Raw genomic sequence first — 21,559 nt, forward strand, 5'->3', positions numbered from 1 at the left:
GTTCAGTTTTTGGGAGGACTTGCTGCGGATTATAGCTAGGAGGACAGCATCTCATCAGCTCTCAGGAACTGCTCCAAGGAGGTCAGGGGAAGTCCATATATGTCATTGCGGTGAAGGGGTTACATGAAGACACCTCACGTCTTGGTAGAAGGTGGATTTAAGTCAGGATAACAAATGTCTCTATGAATGAGTTTAGTGCTTTTCTATGTATACGTTGCAAAAAAGTTAGCTTCGTAAAACTTTCTCCAGAAATGATCTACGTATCTTAAGGCCTATTCTGCTAATTTTCCCAGAGCACAGAGTGTCTCATTCCTGATTTCCAACCTGAACCTCTATCAGGGCGAATTGGAGATCAGGGACTGCAGTGGCTAGTGACTTCATTCACGTAGAACAAGATGGTGAATGATATTTTAGACATCATCCTGAAGGAGAAATGTTGGAGCTCATGTGGCAAGAAATTGTTAGGTACTTTTTCTCTGTTCATAAACTCATGAGAAAAGGGTGTAAAATACATAGATTATAGGGTTCACCTCTCATACAGTTAATAAAGTTAATTTACTATATTTTGCTGAAGAAATCACTCATAAAATTTCAGACTTTGTGCCTCAAGGTTTGTGGGATCTTGGTTTCCTACCAGGAGTTGAACTCAGACCTCAGAAGTGAAAGTGCTGGATCCTGACCACTAGACCACTAGATTAGAAAACTAATGCTTTTTTTTTTCTTTCATTTGGCAGAAAAATCTATACTCTTCTAAGTATTTATTAGTCTATTTTTGATTAAAACTTAATGTCAATTCTGTTGACTCAGATCCCATTCCGAATTGCCTTACAAAACCATAGAATGTAACCCTTTGGCATCTGAAATCGATTACAGGTCCTTCGTCACCTCACTCCTCCATGTACCTGTTTCATTGGTTCCTAAATATCATGTTCATCTGCACTCTTTACTTTTTCAAATGGGCTTGTTCAGACAAATCATTGCAAAGCTCCTAAAATGTGCCTTTGTACCTTTGGTATACTAGGAATAGTTCAGTGGTTCAGATTTATATTTCTTTCCAGCTGGATAAGTGGGTATGATCCCAGCAGGATTAATGACAGGATTGATTTAATATTTTAAAGACCTTAGAAAGTGCCTAGTGTGCTAGTAGCAAGCAATAAAATTCAGTTACTTTTTAACATCATGATTACTACTACCTGGGGATTAACATAAGTATATTTGGAATCATTTGATTCCCTTCTTTTTAACTCTAGTTTTTGCAAAGCATCTTCTCATTGTCTAAGTGGATTTATCATCTGAGACAGATGCTCAGCAAGGCTGGTGTCCATGATCCTGCCAGAGAGGGTTAATGTTGCAGCAACTGGGGTTCTAGTTGCCCACCTCTTGTGAGCATGTGGGTGTGACTTCTTCCTTCTCTCCTGAAATTGATCCTACATGGATTAAAAGAGAAAAATGATGTAGCTGATCTTGAAAAGCAAAGAGCAGTCAACTGACCCAGGACTTGACCTTAGCTGAACTTCTGTCAGAAGCAGCCATGTCCCAGTCTCTCTGTTCATCATACCAACCTCATCCTTCCCCTCTGCCACAGCCTCGTCCCCAGCTTTGCTGCACTGAAGTTTGCTAACTCAGGATATGTCATTGTGTCAGACTACTTCCTTTCTATAATATCCATGACATTGAGACTTACACTTGTTTACTTTTTGCCCACCAAAAAAATCTCAAATTTTAGTTTCTAGGAAGAGCTGCAAGGGAAAACAAGAAATCTAAAGTCTTGAAGGTGATAGAGATACAGCCCCTCTGCCTGTCTTTACTTCCCTTTATTGTTCTTGTCTCATCATGAATTAGAACTAGAGCAGGAGCAGCAGGACAAATCTAGCGCAGTGAGTCAGTAAATGAAAATGCATATATAAAGTTTAAACGAAAAATTACACTCAAGTAAAAGAAAGAAGGCTGTTTCTCCTAATCTAGTAGCCTGATCCTCAGACCCTGCATTCTCAGAGATGAGACAGAGGGACAGAGATGCCCAGTGAAACTTAGAAACCCACATCAATTCTGACGTAAGACAAAGATCTTTCTCATTTGATTGATAAATATCCACTTGGATGGGTACATTTGAAGCTGTTGGGAGATAGATAAAATAATAGTTTAGATTGATGACATTTTCTTTGACCATATTCAGAATACATAAACAAAAACCAAAAAAGGAGGTAAAAGTGCATAGAAATGATTAGAAAATGAGAACTATCATGTTCCCTATTTAATGGCCTCGCTTAGAAAGCATGGCATCAGAGAACCTACCTCAAGATTCCACCAGACGCCGTCTCAGCCAGCCCAGCAGCAGCCTCATCTTCCCCATGGCCTTCATGCTCTCTCTACTCATGGCCCTGGTGCTGGTCAGCTACGGCCCGGGAGGATCCCTGGGCTGTGACCTGTCTCAGAACCACGTGCTGGTTGGCAGGAAGAACCTCAGGCTCCTGGGCCAAATGAGGAGACTCTCCCCTCGCTTCTGTCTGCAGGACAGAAAAGACTTCCCTTTCCCCCAGGAGATGGTGGAGGGCGGCCAGCTCCAGGAGGCCCAGGCCATCTCTGTGCTCCACAAGATGCTCCAGCAGAGCTTCAACCTCTTCCACACAGAGCGCTCCTCTGCTGCCTGGGACACCACCCTCCTGAGCAGCTCCGCACTGGACTCCATCAGCAGCTGGATGACCTGGACGCCTGCCTGGGGCAGGTGACGGGAGAGGAAGACTCTGCCCTGGGAAGGACGGGCCCCACCCTGGCCGTGAAGAGCTACTTCCAGGGCATCCATATCTACCTGCAAGAGAAGGGATACAGCGACTGTGCCTGGGAAATCGCCAGACTGGAAATCCTGAGATCCTTCTCTTCATTAACCAACTTGCAAGAAAGGTTAAGATGATGGATGGAGACCTGAACTCACCTTGACATGACTCTCACTGACTAAGATGCCGCATCATCTTTGCACACTCACCTCACACTGGTCATTTCAGAGGCTCTGATTTCTGCTTTAGCCACCAAATTTACTGAATTTGGCTGCCGGTGCATCAGTTCCGAAGTGAAGATTGTCCTGATGTTATTGTTTGTTTGCTTATTTATTTTGTTATATTTATTCTTTTATCTTCTCATTTATTTTTCCATATAAAATATTTTTGTTTACATTGTATTAAAATTTAGCAAACACATTCACATTTATTTCATTAAATTTGTAATTCATTTTATTTATTAAATATTATCAAGGTGAACTTCTTGAGTTTTTTGTTGCTTTTTGTTTAGTTGCTAAGTAAAGTGCGACTCTTTTGTGACCCCATAAACTATAGCCCAGGCTCCTCTGGCCATAGGATTCTCCAGGCAAGATTACTCTGCTGCTACTGCTGCTAAATCGCTTCAGTCGTGTCCGACACTGTGCGACCCCATAGACGGCAGCCCACCAGGCTTCCCTGTCCCTGGGATTCTCCAGGCAAGAATACTGGAGTGGGCTGCCATTTCCTTCTCCAATGCATGAAAGTGAAAAAGATTACTCTAGTATGTTGCAATTTCCTTCTCCGGGGGATCTTCCCCAACCAAGGATGGAATCTGGAATCTTCATTTCAGGCAGATTCTTTACTGTCTGAGCCACTAGGGAAGGCCCTTGGTTGAAAGACATGAGAGAAAAAGGGATTTTGTAAACTGAATAGTTACTGGCTCATAGGTTAGTCAAATATGGCATTTGTGCAATGAAGTGAGATAAACTAGGAAGCAATTTTCAAAACATTACTGATGATTTTGCTTCCACTGAAGCCAAGAACTTAAACTAAAGTTTTGCTTGGTCATAAAATATCTTACATTGATATTTTAGACTTACTTATACATTTTAAGTTATTTATAATTACTTTTTTAAATTATAAGAATCCGCCTGTAATGTAGGAGACCCCAGTTAGATTACTGGGTCAGGAAGATCCCTTGCAGAAGGGACAGGCTAACTACTCCAGTATTCTTGGGCTTCCCTAATGGCTCATCTGGCAAAGAATCTGCCTGCAATGTGAGAGACCTGGGTTCGATCCCTGAGTTGGGGAGATCCCCTGGAGAAGGGAATGCCTACCCGCTCTAGTATTCTGGCCTGGAGAATTCCATGAACAGTGTATAATCCATGGGATCTCAAAGAGTCAGACATAACTTAACGACTTTCACTATAAATTCTGAAATATTTTTTAACCAATTAACATTGCAAGAGAAGTTAGCCATTTATATTAATATTAAATGAAATACTTTTCCCGTTAAGTTTCAGTCTTGTCCCCAAGTCTTCCCACTGGAGGGGCCGAATATCTCCTAGATTCCTGTCCAGACTTCACGTGCCTTTCCCATTCCCTGAATCCCTGAAAGAATTAGTCTTTCTCCACGGAAACAATCCTGAATTTCAAAATACTTCACAACATGCTCTGATTTCCAGCCATCAATCGCAGCATAAACGGGCACCGGTGTAAACCGCTCTGGCCAAAATTTCCTCCTAGGAAGGGGAGGGTGGACATGAGGGCAGGTGCAGAAATCTAAGAATCTGAGAAAAGTAGCATTAAAGCTCCCCTGGGCAGTGGGACCGAAAAGGAAACTTCCTTACTGTTTCCGCGGCACCACGGGCTCCCCGGGCTATAGAGGCGCCTCGCCGGGGTCAAGGCTCTTGACGGGGACTCCTTGGTTCTCCCCTGGATCCTGCGCAGGAGTTCGTGGCGCTGGACCTGGAGGCGAGTCCGGTCCATTACTGAGAGTTCAGGTGCACATCCCGGCCGCTGGGGCGCAGCGAAGGGCGCTTGGAGGACTTAGCTTAGTGCAGGACCTGAGCTGTTTCACTGAGACCCAGATGAAGTGCTGAATTTCTGAAACTCTGGTCTCCCTGCTGATGGCAACCGGGATGCTCTGCTCCATCCCTAACGTTTCACCCCTTAGCATATGTCGTCTTCTGTTCTTCCAGTCATTTCCCATATTCATGTATTTGGTAGCATTAAGTGTTTTTAACCTAAATCCACAAGAGCCCTGTCAGCTTAGTGTTTTCTACAGTTCTCATTGTTTAGTTGCCAAGTCTTATTCGACTCTTTGTGACCCAGTGGACTGTAGCCTGCCAGGCTTCTCTGTATGGGATTTCCCAGACAATACTGGAGTGCCTTGCCATTTCCTTCTCCAGAGGACCTTCCCAATCCAGGGATCTAACACCCCTCTCCTGCATGGACACGTAGATTTTTTAAGCCACTGAAAAATTCTTTCCCACAAGGGAAGCTTGTTTTCTACAGAGGCTCACTGAAATGTTTGTAATCCAGTCTCTTGCAATGGCTATAATTCTCAAGGGTCTTATTTATCATGCATCTCAAGTTTATGGTGATGGTTAATTGAGCAGTGTATATAAATAATCTTGGACAGTTAAATATGATTATTTTATAATTATTAGAATCATTAATTTTGTCAATCACATTTAGACTCTCAGGAAGAATTACCAGTTGATAATTTCATTTTGCTTATTACATAAAATAATCAGGATTCTTTGTCAATTGCTCAATTCATCTAGAAATTTGGAGGTAGATGATAAACTAATGAAAATATAGAGTACTGTAACAGCAACATATGGAAAACAAAGGCACAACATGTGTTAGTGAAATAGGAAAATAAGCGATGGTTCAATAAAGACAATTTGCACAGGTGTTTATGGAATGGATAGGGAGGTGGAGTTTGGAATTTGACATAATAGGTTTTGAAACCTGGACTTGCCATTTTCTCATTAGATTGCTTTATTCAAATAAAGTCTTAGCAGCTGGCTCCTAGAAATGAGAATATTTACAACTCAGGTTCAACTATGTTGGAAGGATTAAGTTTCCCTTTGAAGGGCTAAGGAATTTGTAGTTGCTGTCAACGTTATTTTTTATAAAGACTGAAAGTCTGTGGAATTTGTTTGGCAAGTTCTTGGTAATCATGTGCACAGTAGCATTGTAACATTTAATTAGTAATCAATTCAGGATGAATGAGCCATAATGAGGGATGACAGCATCAAGGAATGTGTTCTCCTCAAACAAATATCAAGAATGAAACATAGTCTAATGAATCTTCAATAAACACAATGCCTGGCTATCTTCTTGTTACCATGTTACAGGTTGAATGTGTGTGCGTTTCCCCCACCATGTGATCATATCAGGAGGTGGGATATTAGAGAAATCATTAGGGTTAGAGGACGTTATGAGGGGGATTTCCTCATGCACAGGATTACTGTCTTCATGAGGCTCACAAGACTCTTTGCTTTGTGTCTGCTCTCCACCATGTGAGGACATAGAGAGACGCTGGCAGTCTGAAACCCAGAAGAGGGTTCTCACCAGAACTCCATCCTGCTAGCACCCTGATCTCACACTTGCAGCCCCCAGGATTGTGATAAATGAAGTTCTGCCACTGATGAGCCACCAGTCTCTGGGACCTGTTAGAGCAGCCAGAACCAAGACACAGGGCATGGCACATTGAGCTCCTGCAGTCCTCTAGTTGAGGTTGTGTGTAAATACTTCATGTTCAAAGCATACATGACAGAGAAGAAACTGTCATGTGCAATTATTCTCAATCCCCTTCTTCAGAAAGAAAACTGATAATCTGCACTCACAAGTAGAAACCATAGAGTCTGAATCAGAGAGAGAAATGATGGCCCACCTGAAGGACATCTAAAGGACATTAAGAGCACTGATGAAAGAAAGGAAACAGCAAGAAAAATGAGGCAACAGGGAAGAATGCTCTGCCTTCTGGTTCTTCGCAAGGGATAATGGGAGAAATATACCTAAAAGAATTTTTATTTTAATGTATTTTGAAAAAAATTGGATATTTTAAAAATCATTTAACTGTTTAGCCAATAGTGTTCCCTATCCATTGCTTGATCCAAATCTTTGCATGAACCATTCCTTTCATCAGTAACCAGTCAGAGAGGGAGCAGTGAAATTAACCAATTTGCTTGACTTCATGTTTCTGTGAAAGTCAGTAAATTCAGTATCTTGAGAATTAAAATATTTCCCCTTAATTCCTGAGTTTTCCTGCCAACTTGATCAAGAAGCAATCTGCTGGTTCCATGTTCTAGATTAATTTATTTTATTTCCTTATTATCCATGAATATAGGAAATATTTTTAAATTTAATCTGTACAGGGATAAATATTCTTAAGACAGGAAATAACACCTCCTTGGTCCTTGGTGCTGGTGGTGGCTGTGCTCTGACACCCCCAGGACATCCTGGACACCTTCCAGAGGTCCCATCACCACCAGCTTCCCCTGTCTCTGAACTGTTGCTGGATGGTGCCAGAAGTGACCTGAATCTGTAAAATCGACCCCAACTTGTTGACTCCCCACCTGAAGTCCCTCAGTAAATGGGATCGTTCCTGGAAAATAAAGCACAAAACTCTAGGGAAGGCTCAGAAAATGCAAGGTTCTGAGCTCCCAGAGAACATTGTCACTGGCAGGGCTACAAGGCTCTCTCTTCAGCTCTCAGCACTGTGAAAACAAAAGGTTTTTCCCCCAGTAGTAAATCAGTATGAAAAAACTCACTTAGGATGCTGTGCCCTGACCGTCTGTAGAGCCCAAAACTCTGCAAAGAGTTTTGTAGAGCCCTGCAAACTCTCCAAAGTGGGCATCCCAAAGGAACCCGAGAAAAAGAGCTCTTTGGCCCTCCTACAGCTGCCTGGAGAAGTGCGCTGTCCAGGCCTCAAGGGAAGGGTATTTATTGCTATTTTTGAGTTGCTAAATCCTGTGCTCAATCCTGTCTGACTCTGTGATCTGATGGATTGTAGCATACCAGGGTTCCCTGTCCTTCACTATCTCCTGGAGTTTGATCAAATTCATATCCATTGAGTTGATAATGCCATCCAACCATTTCCTCCTCCTGCCCTCAATCTTCCCCAGCATCAGGGTCTTTTCCAGTAAGTTGGCCCTGTACATCAGATAGCCAAAGTACAGGGCTTCCCTGGTAGCTCAGATGGTAAAGAATGTACCTGCAAGTGCGGGAGACTTGGGTTTGATCCCTGGGTCAGGAAGATCGCCGGAAAAGGGAATGGCAACCTACTCCAGTATTCTTGCCTAGAGAATTCCATGGACAGAAGAGCAACTGGCTGGCTACGGTCCATGGGGTCACAAAGATGAGACATGACTGAGCAACTAATGTTTACTTACTTATTGGAGCTTCAGCTTCATTATCAATCCTTCCAATGATTTTCAGGGTTGATTTCTTGACTGGTTTGATCTCCTTGCTATCCAAGGGGCTCTCAAGAGTCTTCTCCAGCACCATAATTTGAAAGCATTGATTCTACTGCACTCAGCCTCACATACATACAAGACTATTGGAAATACCACAGCTTTGACGATACTGACGTTTGTTGTCAAAGTGATGTTTACTCTTTTTCACACGCTGTCTATTTTTGTCACAGCTTTTCTTCCAAGGAGCAAGTGTCTTTTAATTTTGTAGCTGCAGTCAATGTCCACAGTGTTTTTGGAGACCAAGAAAAGAAAATCTGTCACTGTTTTCTCTCTTTCCCCCATTTATTTGCCATAGATGTCAGAAGCTTAGGTGTTTTAATGTTGAGTGTTATGCCAGCTTTTTCAGTCTCCTCTTTCACCCTCATCAAGAGGCTCTTTAGTTCCCCTTCACTCTCCTCCATTGGATTGGTATCATGGTATTTTATTATTTATTCCTATCAAAGTTGTTAAGAACATCCGTAAGTATGTGAAGAGCTAAACAAGAAAAAATGCTGATAAAATTGAGATGAATATTCAGCAGACAGGAAATTAAAAATTGGTTTCTGATATGAAACAAAGTTAAAAGTGCCTCAAAATAAATAAGAGGAAAATAATCTAAGATTTTCAATGATTTTGAGTTTTAAAAGATTTTTAAGTCTATCTATACTGTTGTATTATTATAATTTTTATATGAATTTCATATGAGTATTCAATGTGGTACATTACTATTTATATAAGTATATATCCTCCATTAAAAGTCATTCTTCAAACTCATTCATAAAGTTAAATCAAACTCAACAGCTTTGCATTTATTGTACACCTTTCATTTTATGGCATTGTTAACCCTAGGGTGAATACAACAAGGAGTTTTGCACTTTCTTTTCCTATGTATAAAGATATGCATGGAGTGCGAAGATGGATCCACAGCATAACTGTGTTGTCAAAATTTCATGGTGGGGGTAATTAGGAAAAAAAAATCTCAGAAGACTCTGTCAATAGGGGAAGGGGGGGCAAGAGTGAAAACAACGTTTGCGAAATGCTGCCCTAACCCACTGGAGAGTGCAAATTGAAAAGGAAAAACAAAAGTAGAAAGTAAGAGGGAACTTTCAGAAAATGGAAATCATTGGCTCCTATTTAAGCCCCAGGCCTGAAGGAAGGTCTTCAGAGAACCTAGAGAGCAGGTTCACAGAGTCACCCACTGCCCCAGGCCAGAAGCATCTGCAAGGTCCCGATGGCTGCAGCCTGGTCCTTACTCCTGGCCCTGCTGCTGCTCAGCTGCAACGCCATCTGCTCTCGGGGCTGCCACCTGCCTCACACCCACAGCCTGGCCAACAGGAGGGTCCTGACGCTCCTGCGGCAACTGAGGAGGGTCTCCCCTTCCTCCTGCCTGCAGGACAGAAAAGACTTCGCATTCCCCCAGGAGGTGCTGGGTGGCAGTCAGTTGCAGAAGGCTCAAGCCATCTCTGTGCTCCACGAGGTGACCCAGCACACCTTCCAGCTCTTCAGCACAGAGGGCTCGGCCGCCGCGTGGGACGAGATCCTCCTGGACAAGCTCCGCGCTGCACTGGATCAGCAGCTCACTGACCTGCAAGCATGTCTCAGGCAGGAGGAGGGGCTGCGAGGGGCTCCCCTGCTCAAGGAGGACTCCAGCCTGGCTGTGAGGAAATACTTCCACAGAGTCACTCTCTATCTGCAAGAGAAGGGACACAGCCCTTGTGCCTGGGAGGTTGTCAGAGCAGAAGTCATGAGAGCCTTCTCTTCCTCAACAAACTTGCAGGAGAGATTCAGGAGCAAGGACTGATACACACCTGGTTCAAAACGGAAATGATTCTCATGGACCAACAGACCACACTTCCTCCTGTGCTGCCATGTGGAAGACTCATTTCTGCTGTCATCATGCACTGAATTGAATCAATTTGTCAAATGATTTCAGGTATATTAAGTGACATCATGATCTACTCTACAGGCACTACTCCATTGCAGATACTCAAGCTGATCCATCTACTTATTTATCTATTTGGACTTTTATTTATCTAATTTAGTATTTATTTACCTATATATAAAGAATTAAATTATTTTGTTCACATAATTATGTATGTATACTTAAGGGAAAAATATATTTTGTATTTAGTCAATGTATGAGTTTTCTTCATTCATTAAACCTTACTATAAAAAACTTTCTTTGTTTTTCTTTAAAAAAGAAACACCAAGACTGAGTATGCAACTTGATTAAAGAATGTATTTTACAATTCCTTCACCCATCTTTATGATTTGCGCATTACAAGTAAAAACATACTTTCTCTAGCCAGGTGGTGTGTTGCCCTCAGGACCTAGACATGAGCATCATTAATCCAATCATTTTTGTAACTTTGATTTTTTAAATGGAAAGTAACCTAAAAACAATAATGAGTTAATTTATAATAAAATGTTAACTATTTTGAAAATAGTATAATTAATAGTAGAAATGACTATCAGTTAGCTTGAATGCTACAATGAGAGGGAGAAAAGTGGAATTCCCCTAGTAGAAGGTGGATCAAGCTGTGAGAGGATGTAAAAATAAAAGTTAACTACTTTTCATTTCAGTGCAAATGTTCAATGGATATTGGAGATGGCAATTTACAAGCAATTTCATAAAGCATAAGGTGTAACAGAAGTACTGATCAAATAGGAGGAGTATAGAATGAGAAAAAGTATAGAAATAGTATAGAATGAGAAAAGGAGTTAAAATTGAGTGCCATGACCTCAGTCTTAAAAGGGAGGGAATGCCACAAAGGAAGCAGAGATGGAATGGCCCTATGTTAACTACACAAGAGAGAATGGTGAGAAGACAGAGATGCAAAGGCGGCAACCACTTAAGACTCAATGCATTCACGAACATGTAGATGGAAAGTGCTTTCTACTTGGAAAAGAGATGGCATGGGCCACCTTAATGAGAGCTTGCTTGGTAGAATTAATCAACAGACACCATAGTGGACAAAGTGGAAAGATGGAGAAGAGAAGGTAATAGTAATATGTATAGAAAATGGTTTTGAGATATTTGCTGTCTCATTTGAGGAGAGAATAGGGTGGCACTTAGAGTGGAAGGTGTTTTTTTTTTTTTTCCCCCCCCTGCTCTGCAGTGTTTTCCCTTTTTGGAATACTTTGCTTATGAAGAGAGTTCATGGATTTGATGCATTGAAAACACATATCACTGTTTAAGATCTGATTTACTTTAAATTATGAAATTTAGTAACACATAGTGATAAAGTATCATTCTTTTGATTGCATTATAGAGTGTTGAATGTCAGGAAGATGCTCTGTGGTTGAAAGCATTCACTGCACGGAAACAGATGGAACTGACCTGATGATGGGGTGGAATTAACCACCAGGAACTATATTGGGTTAGGTGGCATTTAATAAGAAACAAAGTCCCAATGTCACTGTTTCCTTTGGGGATTCTCTTTAGTTCTTTCACTCTCACCATAGTTAGAATAGCATTTGTTTTCCTTTTACCTGAGTGCTTCCAACACAGTGACAGCTTTCCAAGAAAGCTGAATGGAGAAGAAAATCAATGATGTATTGAACGTTATGGAAAATCATGGTACAGGCCCTTCCTTTATGTTTCCATTTTTACTTTCTTATTAAGCTACAACCTCAAAATGATACAGAAAGTAATTCAGAAGTAGCAAGACAACCACTGCCCAGAAAAATACTAAATGAAATAGAACATATAAAATTACAAAGACTCTGAAATCAGGAAAGCATGAGGGCTGATTACCTAGCATCACAGACCCTACAGCTCCACTGTGAGATGAAAATGATGATCCAAGAGGCTCAGTAGAAATGTACTCAGTCAGCTAATGATGCTTATTAACTACTTCTCTTAAGAAGGTCAATAAGTGATTCAATAGAAGATTCGGATGGGAGGTCTGATGGAAACTCTAGGAATACTCTGTGAATTTGGTGTAGTTATTATGAACTCTAGGCTCATGACAGAATGGTGAACAAGACATACACCTTTCTCCTATGGTGGTGACTTGTCAAACACATCTAATAAATCTGTTTTCAAGAAGACCAATCCAGTACAGTAAGCCAGTGTAGTTGATATAAAAAATCAAGAGGGCAGAAACAAAGGCAGAACTAGAAGTAAACACAGCCCAACTCCTCCCCAAATGAATGCTAATGATCACTGTCAAGGCCAATTTACCTCCGTTCCTTTTGTCCAGTCCATCATCATCAACTTTTAACAGACATTTATTGTACTAATAGCTGAAGAATGCACTTTGAGGACACACAGCAAGTATCCCAACTAGTCTCAGATACACTAGAGGTTTAGGAATTATCAGATCCAGAGTCAAAATAACAGCGATTAAAGTGCAAAGGGCTCTAATGTATTCACCTACTTACCCCTGTACTTTTCCTCAGCCATACTATGTATGGTGTTTAGAATAGTTTTGTTCATATAATATCATGTTCAAATTTATAATGTATTCAAATATAAGAAAAGATACTTACCTTTATTGTTTTTCAAATTATTTTCTCCTTTAATTTATGAAACTCTTCTCCAGAAGATAGCTTGGAATTGTTATTCTTATAAAAAGAAATAGCTTAAATTCACAATGCATGCTGAAACATAGATGAAAAATTCTACTCATTACTTCTTTCAGCAGGTTATAACTTAAAACTGCATATTTCTATATCAGATATATGATTTAAAATTGTTTATTTCTATATCAGATATATTTTAAGTTCTGAAAACACAGAGGTGGAAAAACCAGATGAGAAACCTCTTCTTTTGGAGGGTTTCATTTGGAAAAGAAAGGTTATAATTAATAATTAAGCAATAATCATGCTTAATCATTTAAGTTTCCTGTTACAATGAGAGCTAGACAAAAGGGGATTCTCCCACCAGAATCTGGTTGAGGCCTCTCGAGAAGGGGAGAAAGCTGATTAGTCTATAAAGTGCCAAGAAACACCTAAAAACAGATTTCCCATTTCCCATTGGTAGAAGCTTATGTGGATGTTGTGCTTTAGGATTAGAGTATAGAATGAGAAGATGACCTAAAGCTCATGAGGACCTGCCACTCTGAAGACTGAGAAAGTAAAGGAGAGTCTGCAAAGGGCCCAGAGGTGGAGCATCCAGTGCACTTGGGAGCCAACCTGGAGAAACGATCTCCCCAAAGCACCAGAGAAGAACACAAAGGGTTGAGAATCACATGGGTTAAAGTTAAAAAATGGTTCATGTTTGGGAACGCATGTAAGAATTAAAGATATTAAAATTTAAAAATAAATAAATAAATAAATTGGTCTAAAATTCACACACACAAAAAAGCACATCTGTGCCAGATTAAAAAATAATAATAATAAAAAATAAAAAATGATTTCTATGTGATATGAGGTCCTGCATAGAGTCTAGACTCTGTCAGGACATACGGGTAATCAAGGAAATCACTGAACTTCCCTGAGCCTCAGTCTCCTCAAATATGAAGTAAGTGAAAATGTTCATAGTGTTTGGAGTGTCAGACAAAGCAGAACATTTAAGAGCACTTAGCCAAGTATCACCTGCTGAGTGAGGGCTAAACAGGTAGTGCCTGTTTTCTTTTCTTTTATACAAATCTAAATAGGAATAATGAATTCTCCTACCCTCCCTCTTTCACTGACTGCAAAACAATAACAACCTAAATAAAAGTATTGGGGGAAGGTGTTTCATCAATTGTATGTAATTATATACATGATAAAATAATAATATATACATGTGTGGAAACAAAGTAATAAAGCATACTACATATATAACATACCATATACCTATCTGCTTATTCGGATACATGGCACCATTCTGCTTCATCTCTGCTCCCCTGGGTCTCATTGTTACACTCAAATATCACAATCATTCACTTCCTTCCAGTGTCAAAATCCCCAGTGTGCTCTCCTCATTCACCCTGCATGAAGGTGTCCTCTCCATTCATACAGCTGTGTCCTTCTCCATTACGCTTTCTGGTTGTCAATTTACCCTTTAGACAGCAAAGCCAACAGCCAAAAAGCAGAACCTGAGTTAATGTTCTAGGTCTGTCAGACACTCTCCGATGACTTTACCCACTCTGCCTGAAAGGCACTGCAGGTCCAGACTGTCCAGCCTCCCAGAGAAACACAGTAAATAGAGGGAACTGCAACACAGTGAACAATGGTGGAGACTCCAGGGGCTCCTCTGTGCCTCTACCTGGGCTCTGCCATGTGCTGATTACACTAGGAGGAGCTTGCCTGGGTCAGGAGTCTCATTTGCTCAAAAAGCCCAAAGCACCGGAAACTTGGAGTTGAAAGTCAGCAGCAGCTTGAGAACTTGGAAGGAGAACAGAGATGTTTAAAGTGTTCCCTGGAGCAGCAGCGGGTCAACACGGAACAACACAGATGAGCTGCACTGAGGCAAGTGTTTCTCCACAACATTCCTTTTCAGAGACGGAGAAGACTGAAGCGGATGCTGAGAGCAGAGACAGAGCACGAAGGCCTGGCCACCAGCTGTGTCCCCAGCATGGGAGATGCTCACAGCACAGCAGTCTGCAGAGTCCTGGAAGGGGCGACGGCCACTCCCATCACAGCTGCAGACTCGTGTCTTCCTTAGGACCCAGCAAGTTATCACAGAGCAGGGCAAGAGGTGCCTGGGGACAATGCAATCCAAGGAAGTTCTTAAATTCCATCCTGGTGTCTTTGCATCTCTGAAAGACAAATGCAATCAAACAAGATTGAATAGAAGGGGCACAGGCAGGGCTTTTAATACATTTAGCAACAGTGGGACAGAGCCTTCCTCGCAGGACATATGACAGTAACATGCACACTGGAAGATCACGTTTTCTAAGGTAGCAACGATTTTCGTAGAAATTCATTTATTTAGTGTGGGCAATTGAGAAAGAAGACATTGATGGATTGATTCTCTCTCTTCTCTCCAGTTGGTACATATAGCACTGAGTAGATACTTTTAAAGATAGAAGACATTTAAAGTACAGTTTAGGTTTGGAACCCTTCCAGAGGATTAGGGCCCTAACACTAGCAAAAACCATTCCTTTAATCCATTGTATATTCTTGCCTCCTTTGTCAAAGATAAGGTGTCCATAGGTGTGTGGATTTATCTCTGGTCTTTCTATTTTATTCCATTGATCTATATTTCTGTCTTTGTGCCAGTACCATACTGTCTTGATGACTGTGGCTTTGTAGTAGGGCCTGAAGTCAGGCAGGTTGATTCCTCCAGTTCCATTCTTCTTTCTCAAGATTGCTTTGACTATTCAAGGTTTTTTGTATTTTCATACAAATTGTGAAATTATTTGTTCTAGCTCTGTGAAAAAATACCGCTGGTAGCGCGAAGAGTCGGACACGACTGAGGGACTTCACTTTCACATTTCACTTTCATGCATTGGAGGAGGAAATGGCAACCCACTCCATTGTTGCCTGGAGAATCCCAGGGACGGGGAAGCCTGGTGGGCTGCTGTCTATGGGGTCACACAGAGTTGGACATGACTGAAGTGACTTAGCAGCAGTAGCTTGATAGGGATTGCATTGAATCTGTAGATTGCTTTGGGTAGTATACTCATTTTCACTATATTGATTCTTCTGATCTATTAACATGGTATATTTCTCCATCTATTAGTGTCCTCTTTGATTTCTTTCATCAGTGTTTTATAGTTTTCTGTATATATGTCTTTAGTTTCTTTAGGTAGATATATTCCTAAGTATTTTACTCTTTTCATTGCAATGGTGAATGGAATTGTTTCCTTAATTAAAATTAAAAGCTTCTGCACAACAAAGGAAACTATAAGCAAGGTGAAAAGACAGCCTTCGGAATGGGAGAAAACAATAGCAAATGAAGCAACTGACAAACAACTAATCTCAAAAATATACAAGCAACTTATGCGGCTCAATTCCAGAAAAATAAACGACCCAATCAAAAAATGGGCCAAAGAACTAAATACACATTTCTCCAAAGAAGACATACGGATGGCTAACAAACACATGAAAAAATGCTCAACATCACTCATTATCAGAGAAATGCAAATCAAAACCCCAATGAGGTACCATTTCACACCAGTCAGAATGGCAGTGATACAAAAGTCTGCAAGAAATAAATGCTGGAGAGGGTGTGGAGAAAAGGGAACCCTCTTACACTGTTGGTGGGAATGCAAACTAGTACAGCCACTATGGAGAACAGTCTGGAGAGTCCTTAAAAAATTGCAAACAGAACTGCCTTATGACCCAGCAATCCCACTGCTGGGCGTACACACCGAGGAAACCAGAATTGAGGGAGACATGTGTACCCCAATGTTCATCGCAGCACTGTTTATAATAGCCAGGACACGGAAACAACCTAGCTGTCCATCAGCAGATGAATGGATAAGAAAGCTGTGGTACATATACACAATGGAGTATTACTCAGCCATTAAAAAGAATACATTTGAATCAGTTCTAATGAGGTGGATGAAACTGGAGCTGATTATACAGAGTGAAGTAAGGCAGAAAGAAAAACACCAATACAGTATACTAACACATATATATGGAATTTAGAAAGATGGTAATGATAACCCTGTATGCAAGACAGCAAAAGAGACACAGATGTATAGAACAGACTTTTGGACTCTGAGGGAGAGGGAGAGGGTGGGATGATTTGGGAGAATGGCATTGAAACATGGATACTATCATGTAAGAAATGAATCACCAGTCTGTGTTCGATACAGGATACAGGATGCTTGGGGCTGGTGCATGGGGATGATCCAGAGAGATGATATGGGTAGGGAGGTAGGAGGTGGGGTTCAGGATTGGGAACTCATGTACAGCTGTGGCGGATTCATGTCAATGAATGGCAAAACCAATGCAGTATTGTAAAGCAAAATAAAGTAAAAATAAAAATTAAAAAACTAACCATTCCTATATTACTGCCAAAAATATCATTTTGTTAACAAATGATTTCTTAAGTAATATTTTTATTTCAACCCTACAGTATTATTTTTGATGTTTAAAAGACTGAGGTTAGAAGTTTAAATAAACACAACCATGCAAGATCATAAGGCTGACTCTGGAGTTCATTCCTGACCCTCCCTGCTAAGGAGCCCATGCAAACTGGTGCTGCTGTGCTCACCTGGGCAGCACATACACTAAACCTGCACTGCTTCTGTCCAGGAAGCCTGTATGCTCTTCCATCTTGGTCACGCATGAGGTCTCTTCATAACTAGTAGCTGGAAAAATAAAGAGCAGAAGGTCTTCACTGGACTCAGTGGACCACAGGATGACCCGTCTGGACTGGAGGTGGGAAATGGAAGAGAATGAGAGTGAGAGCAACAGGCTGACCTGAGGCGGTCTCCTGGGAGAGGTCCTTGTCGACTGAAAAACATCCAACAGTGTGAGAGCCAGGAGTTCAGTTTTGGGGAAGACTTCCTGAGGACTACAGGCTGGAAGACAGCCTCTCCTTGAGGACCTGCTCAAGGACTTGGTGGGAGGTCGGTGTATACGTGTTTGTAGTGAAGGGGTTACATGGCATCAAGCTCACATCTTGGTAAAAGGTGGCTGAGAGTCAGGAGGAACAGATGTCTCTATAACAGCTTTTCTAAGTATGAGAAGTTGCAAAAATTGGGTTCAAAAATTTTCTCTGCGAATTATCTAACTCTCTGCTGGCCTGTTGTGTCAATTTTCCCAGCCTCATTCCTGATCTCCACCCTTAATTCCTATCAGGGTGTATTGGAGGTCAGGGACTGCAGTGGGTATAATGACTTTATTCGTGTAGAACAAGATGGCAAATGACATTTTAGTTGTCATCCTGAAGAAGAAACATCAGAGCTAAAATGGGTAGGTGCTTTTTCTTTGTTCTCAAACTCACTGGAAAAGTCAAGAGTTAAAACGACAAAGATTTCAGGAGTTAGTCAGCTCCTGTAGGTTTAATAACATTATTTTACTAAATTTCATTGATGAAATAATTCATAAAATCTTAAGAGTTCTTGCTGTGTGGCTTGTGGGATCTCAGTTCCCCAATCAGGGATTGAACCTGGCCTGCAACAGTGAAAATATAGGATCCTGATGACTAGACCTCTAGGAAACTCTAGGAAATGCTTTCTTTTCCTTCTTCATTTGGCAGACATATTTATTCTATTCTAACTACACAATAGTGATTTTCTGTTTTTGATTAGAACTTAGTTCTGTTCACTCAGACCACACCCGAATCACCCCACAAAACCATAGACAGCACCCTTTGGCGTTTGTAGTGGATTAGGGTCCTCTGTCATCTCACTCTCCTGGATCTACTTATTTTGTTCATTCCTAAATATCATCTTCAACTGAACTCTTGACTTTTTTAATGGGCTCTTTAAGAAAAAATCATTTCAGACCCACTAAGGTGTTCCCTTATATATTTGGTACCTTAGGAATAGTTCAGTTGTCAAGATTTACATTTCTCTCTAGTTGCATGACTGACTATAACCTAATAATGTTAGTGAGAGGACTGAGTTAAAATTTGAAAGAACTTAGAGAAGTGGCTAGTCCATTAGTAGCAAGCAATAAAATTCAGTTATTATTTGTTAATATCACAATTACTATTATCTAGAATAAGATTAGAATCTTTAAAATCATCTAATTCCTTTCCTTTTAATTCCAGCTTTCCCAATCGTCTTCTCAGTGCCCAGGGGTATTTATCACCTACACAAATGCTCAGCAAAGCTAGATTCCACGATCCTGCCAGAGAGGGTTATTGTTCTAACAACTGGGTTCTGCTTGTCAGTCTCTTGTGAGCTGGTGGGTGTGTCTTATTCCTTCTTTCCTTATTACTGATCCCATGTGGATTATATGAAAGAAACATCAGATGACTATTATACAAAGCTGAAAGCAGTCAATAGAGCCAGGGCTTGGCCTTTATTGAGCTTCTGTCAGAAGCAGCTGTGCCCCAGCCCTTCCTTGTTCATATTGGCCTCATCCTTCCCCTCTGCCACAGCCCTGTCCCCAGCTGCGCTGCACTAAAGTTTGCTAACTCAGAATATGTCACTGTGTCACAGGAAAACCACTTCCCTTCTTCCACATTCATGACATTGAAGACTTAAACTTGCTTTGTTTTTGTCCACAAAACACATCTCCAATTGCACTTTCTAGGAAACTGGCAAAAAGAAACAAATTGAAAGTGATAGAGATGCAGCCCCTATGGCTTTCTTTACTTTCCTTTATCTCATCATGAATTAGAACTAGATCAGGACCACTGAGATAAATCTTGCCCAGTAAGTCACTAAGTGAATATAGGGTATTAAAAACTAAATGAAATATTACATTCAAGTAAAGGAAAAAAGGGTATTTCTCCTGACCTACTAGCCTGGTCCTCACTGCCATGAATTCTCAGAGGAACAGAGATGCCCATGGAATTCAGCTGGCTTAAGCAACAGTTAGAACTGGACATGGAACAACAGACTGGTTCCAAATAGGAAAAGGAGTACATCTAGGCTGTATATTGTCACTCTGATTATTTAACTTATATACAGAGTACATCATGAGAAATGCTGGGAGGATGAAGCATAAGCTGGAATCAAGATTGCCAGGAGAAATATCAATAACCTCAGATATACAGGTGACACAACCCTTATGGCAGAAAGTGAAGAAGAACTAAAGAGCCTCTTGATGAAAGTGAAAGAGGACAGTGAAAAAGTTGGCTTAAAGCTCAACATTCAGAAAACGAAGACCATGGCATCTGGTCCCACCACTTCATGGCACATAGATGGGGAAATAATGGAAACAGTGTCAGACTTTATTTTGGGGGGCTCCAAAATCATGGCAGATGGTGAGTGCAGCCAAGAAATTAAAAGACACTTGCTCCTTGGAAGAAAAGTTATGACCAATCTAGACAGCATATTAAAAAGCGGAGACATTACTTTATCAACAAAAGTCCACCTAGTCAAAGCTATGGTTTTTCCAGTAGTCATGTATGGATGTGAGAGTTGGACTATAAAGAAAGTTGAGCACCAAAGAATTGATGCTTTTGAAATGTGATGTTGGAGAAGACCCTTGAGAGTCCCTTGGACAGCAAGGAGATCCAACCAGTCCATCCTTAAGGAAATCAGTTCTGAATATTCATTGGAAGGACTGATGCTGACGCTGAAACTCCAATACTTTGGCCACCTGCTGTGAAGAACTGACTTATTGGAAAAGACCCTGATGCTGGGAAAGATTGAAGGTGGGAGGAGAGGGGGACGACAGAGGATGAGATGGTTGGATGGCATCACTGACTCAATGGACATGAGTTTGAGTAAGCTCCGGGAGCTGGTGATGGACAGGGAAGCCTGGCGTGCTGCAGTCCATGGGGTTGCAAAGAGTCAGATGCAACTGAGCGACTGAACTGAACTGAATTGAATGAAACAAATGAAGCTCAACCCTTGGCTCTGTGAAATAGCCTCTAATCAAAAACAACATCATCATTGAATCTCCTACCTCAAGCTCAGAAAATTTCAGTAGAACAAGTGCTCACCAGTAATAGGGTTGAATAATTAAATCTATACTTGGTCAAATAAAAATTATTTGTCTGCTAAGGCTAGGGCTTCCCTGGGAGCTCAGATGGCCAAGACTTGTTCTGTGATGCAGGACACCCAGGTTCAATACCTGGGTCCTTTTTATTTTTATTAAGATTAAGGGAGTGCAGTTGGATTAGTTCCTCCACTTACTTGCACAAATACACATTTGCTCTTAGTGTTTGAGGGCCGCTGACACTATGGACACCTGAGGACACGGATCAGGAGAAGAGGAAGTCACCTCAGAGTAACAGGGTCCTTCACACAAACACTACGGGGGAGAGGAAAGGGGTTCTGGGCAATGAATTTTTTCTCAACAAGTAAACAGGCCCTCCATAGAAAGGAGATTTTCAAGTCCTCAGGATTCTGAGGATTGAGCCTGCTCTCAGGGAGGGAATCCATCAGGTTTGGAAGCAGACCCTATCACTCTAGAGGACAGGGTGAGTCTCCATGTCATCTCTCCCTTACGAGGTGCTGCTGGGAAAATACCATTGTCCTACATTTAGAGTCTCCTCACCCATGTTCCCTGAGAAGAACCAGGATTCTGGTGGAATTATTGGCTCAGTCTGTGGAGGAAAACAGGTCTCCAGTAAGAAAATGGTGGAAAGAAAGGGTGATGTCTGTAACAGTCCTGACCTCAAGGAAAAATGGACTGTCTGTAACAGTCCCTGACCACAACCACAGGGACCTGCAGGAAATTGTTCTAGAAAGAACGGATACATGGAAGAAGATCTTGGACTCATAATAATCAGCCTCTTCTGTAAATCAAACACTGAAGAAAACCCATCATTTGTTTTAAAGAGCTTAATTGCCAGAGTGATCTGGTAAATTCCTAATAAATATG

The 21,559-nt window shown here is 41.2% G+C and overlaps 1 protein-coding gene and 1 pseudogene across 1 annotated transcript; both read left to right on the forward strand.

Moving 5' to 3' along the window:
* Nucleotides 1-2,351: 2,351 nt before the first annotated feature.
* Nucleotides 2,352-2,937, forward strand: LOC138434599 (interferon omega-1-like; annotated as a pseudogene).
* Nucleotides 2,938-9,455: 6,518 nt separating this feature from the next.
* Nucleotides 9,456-10,025, forward strand: LOC138434600 (interferon alpha-H). Its single transcript, XM_069579412.1, has one exon. It carries the CDS (start codon nt 9,456-9,458, stop codon nt 10,023-10,025), a length of 570 nt encoding a protein of 189 aa, XP_069435513.1.
* Nucleotides 10,026-21,559: the final 11,534 nt, after the last annotated feature.

Source organism: Ovis canadensis, chromosome 2, assembly GCF_042477335.2.
Source record: "Ovis canadensis isolate MfBH-ARS-UI-01 breed Bighorn chromosome 2, ARS-UI_OviCan_v2, whole genome shotgun sequence".
In the NCBI taxonomy this organism is placed as follows: Eukaryota; Metazoa; Chordata; class Mammalia; order Artiodactyla; family Bovidae; genus Ovis; species Ovis canadensis.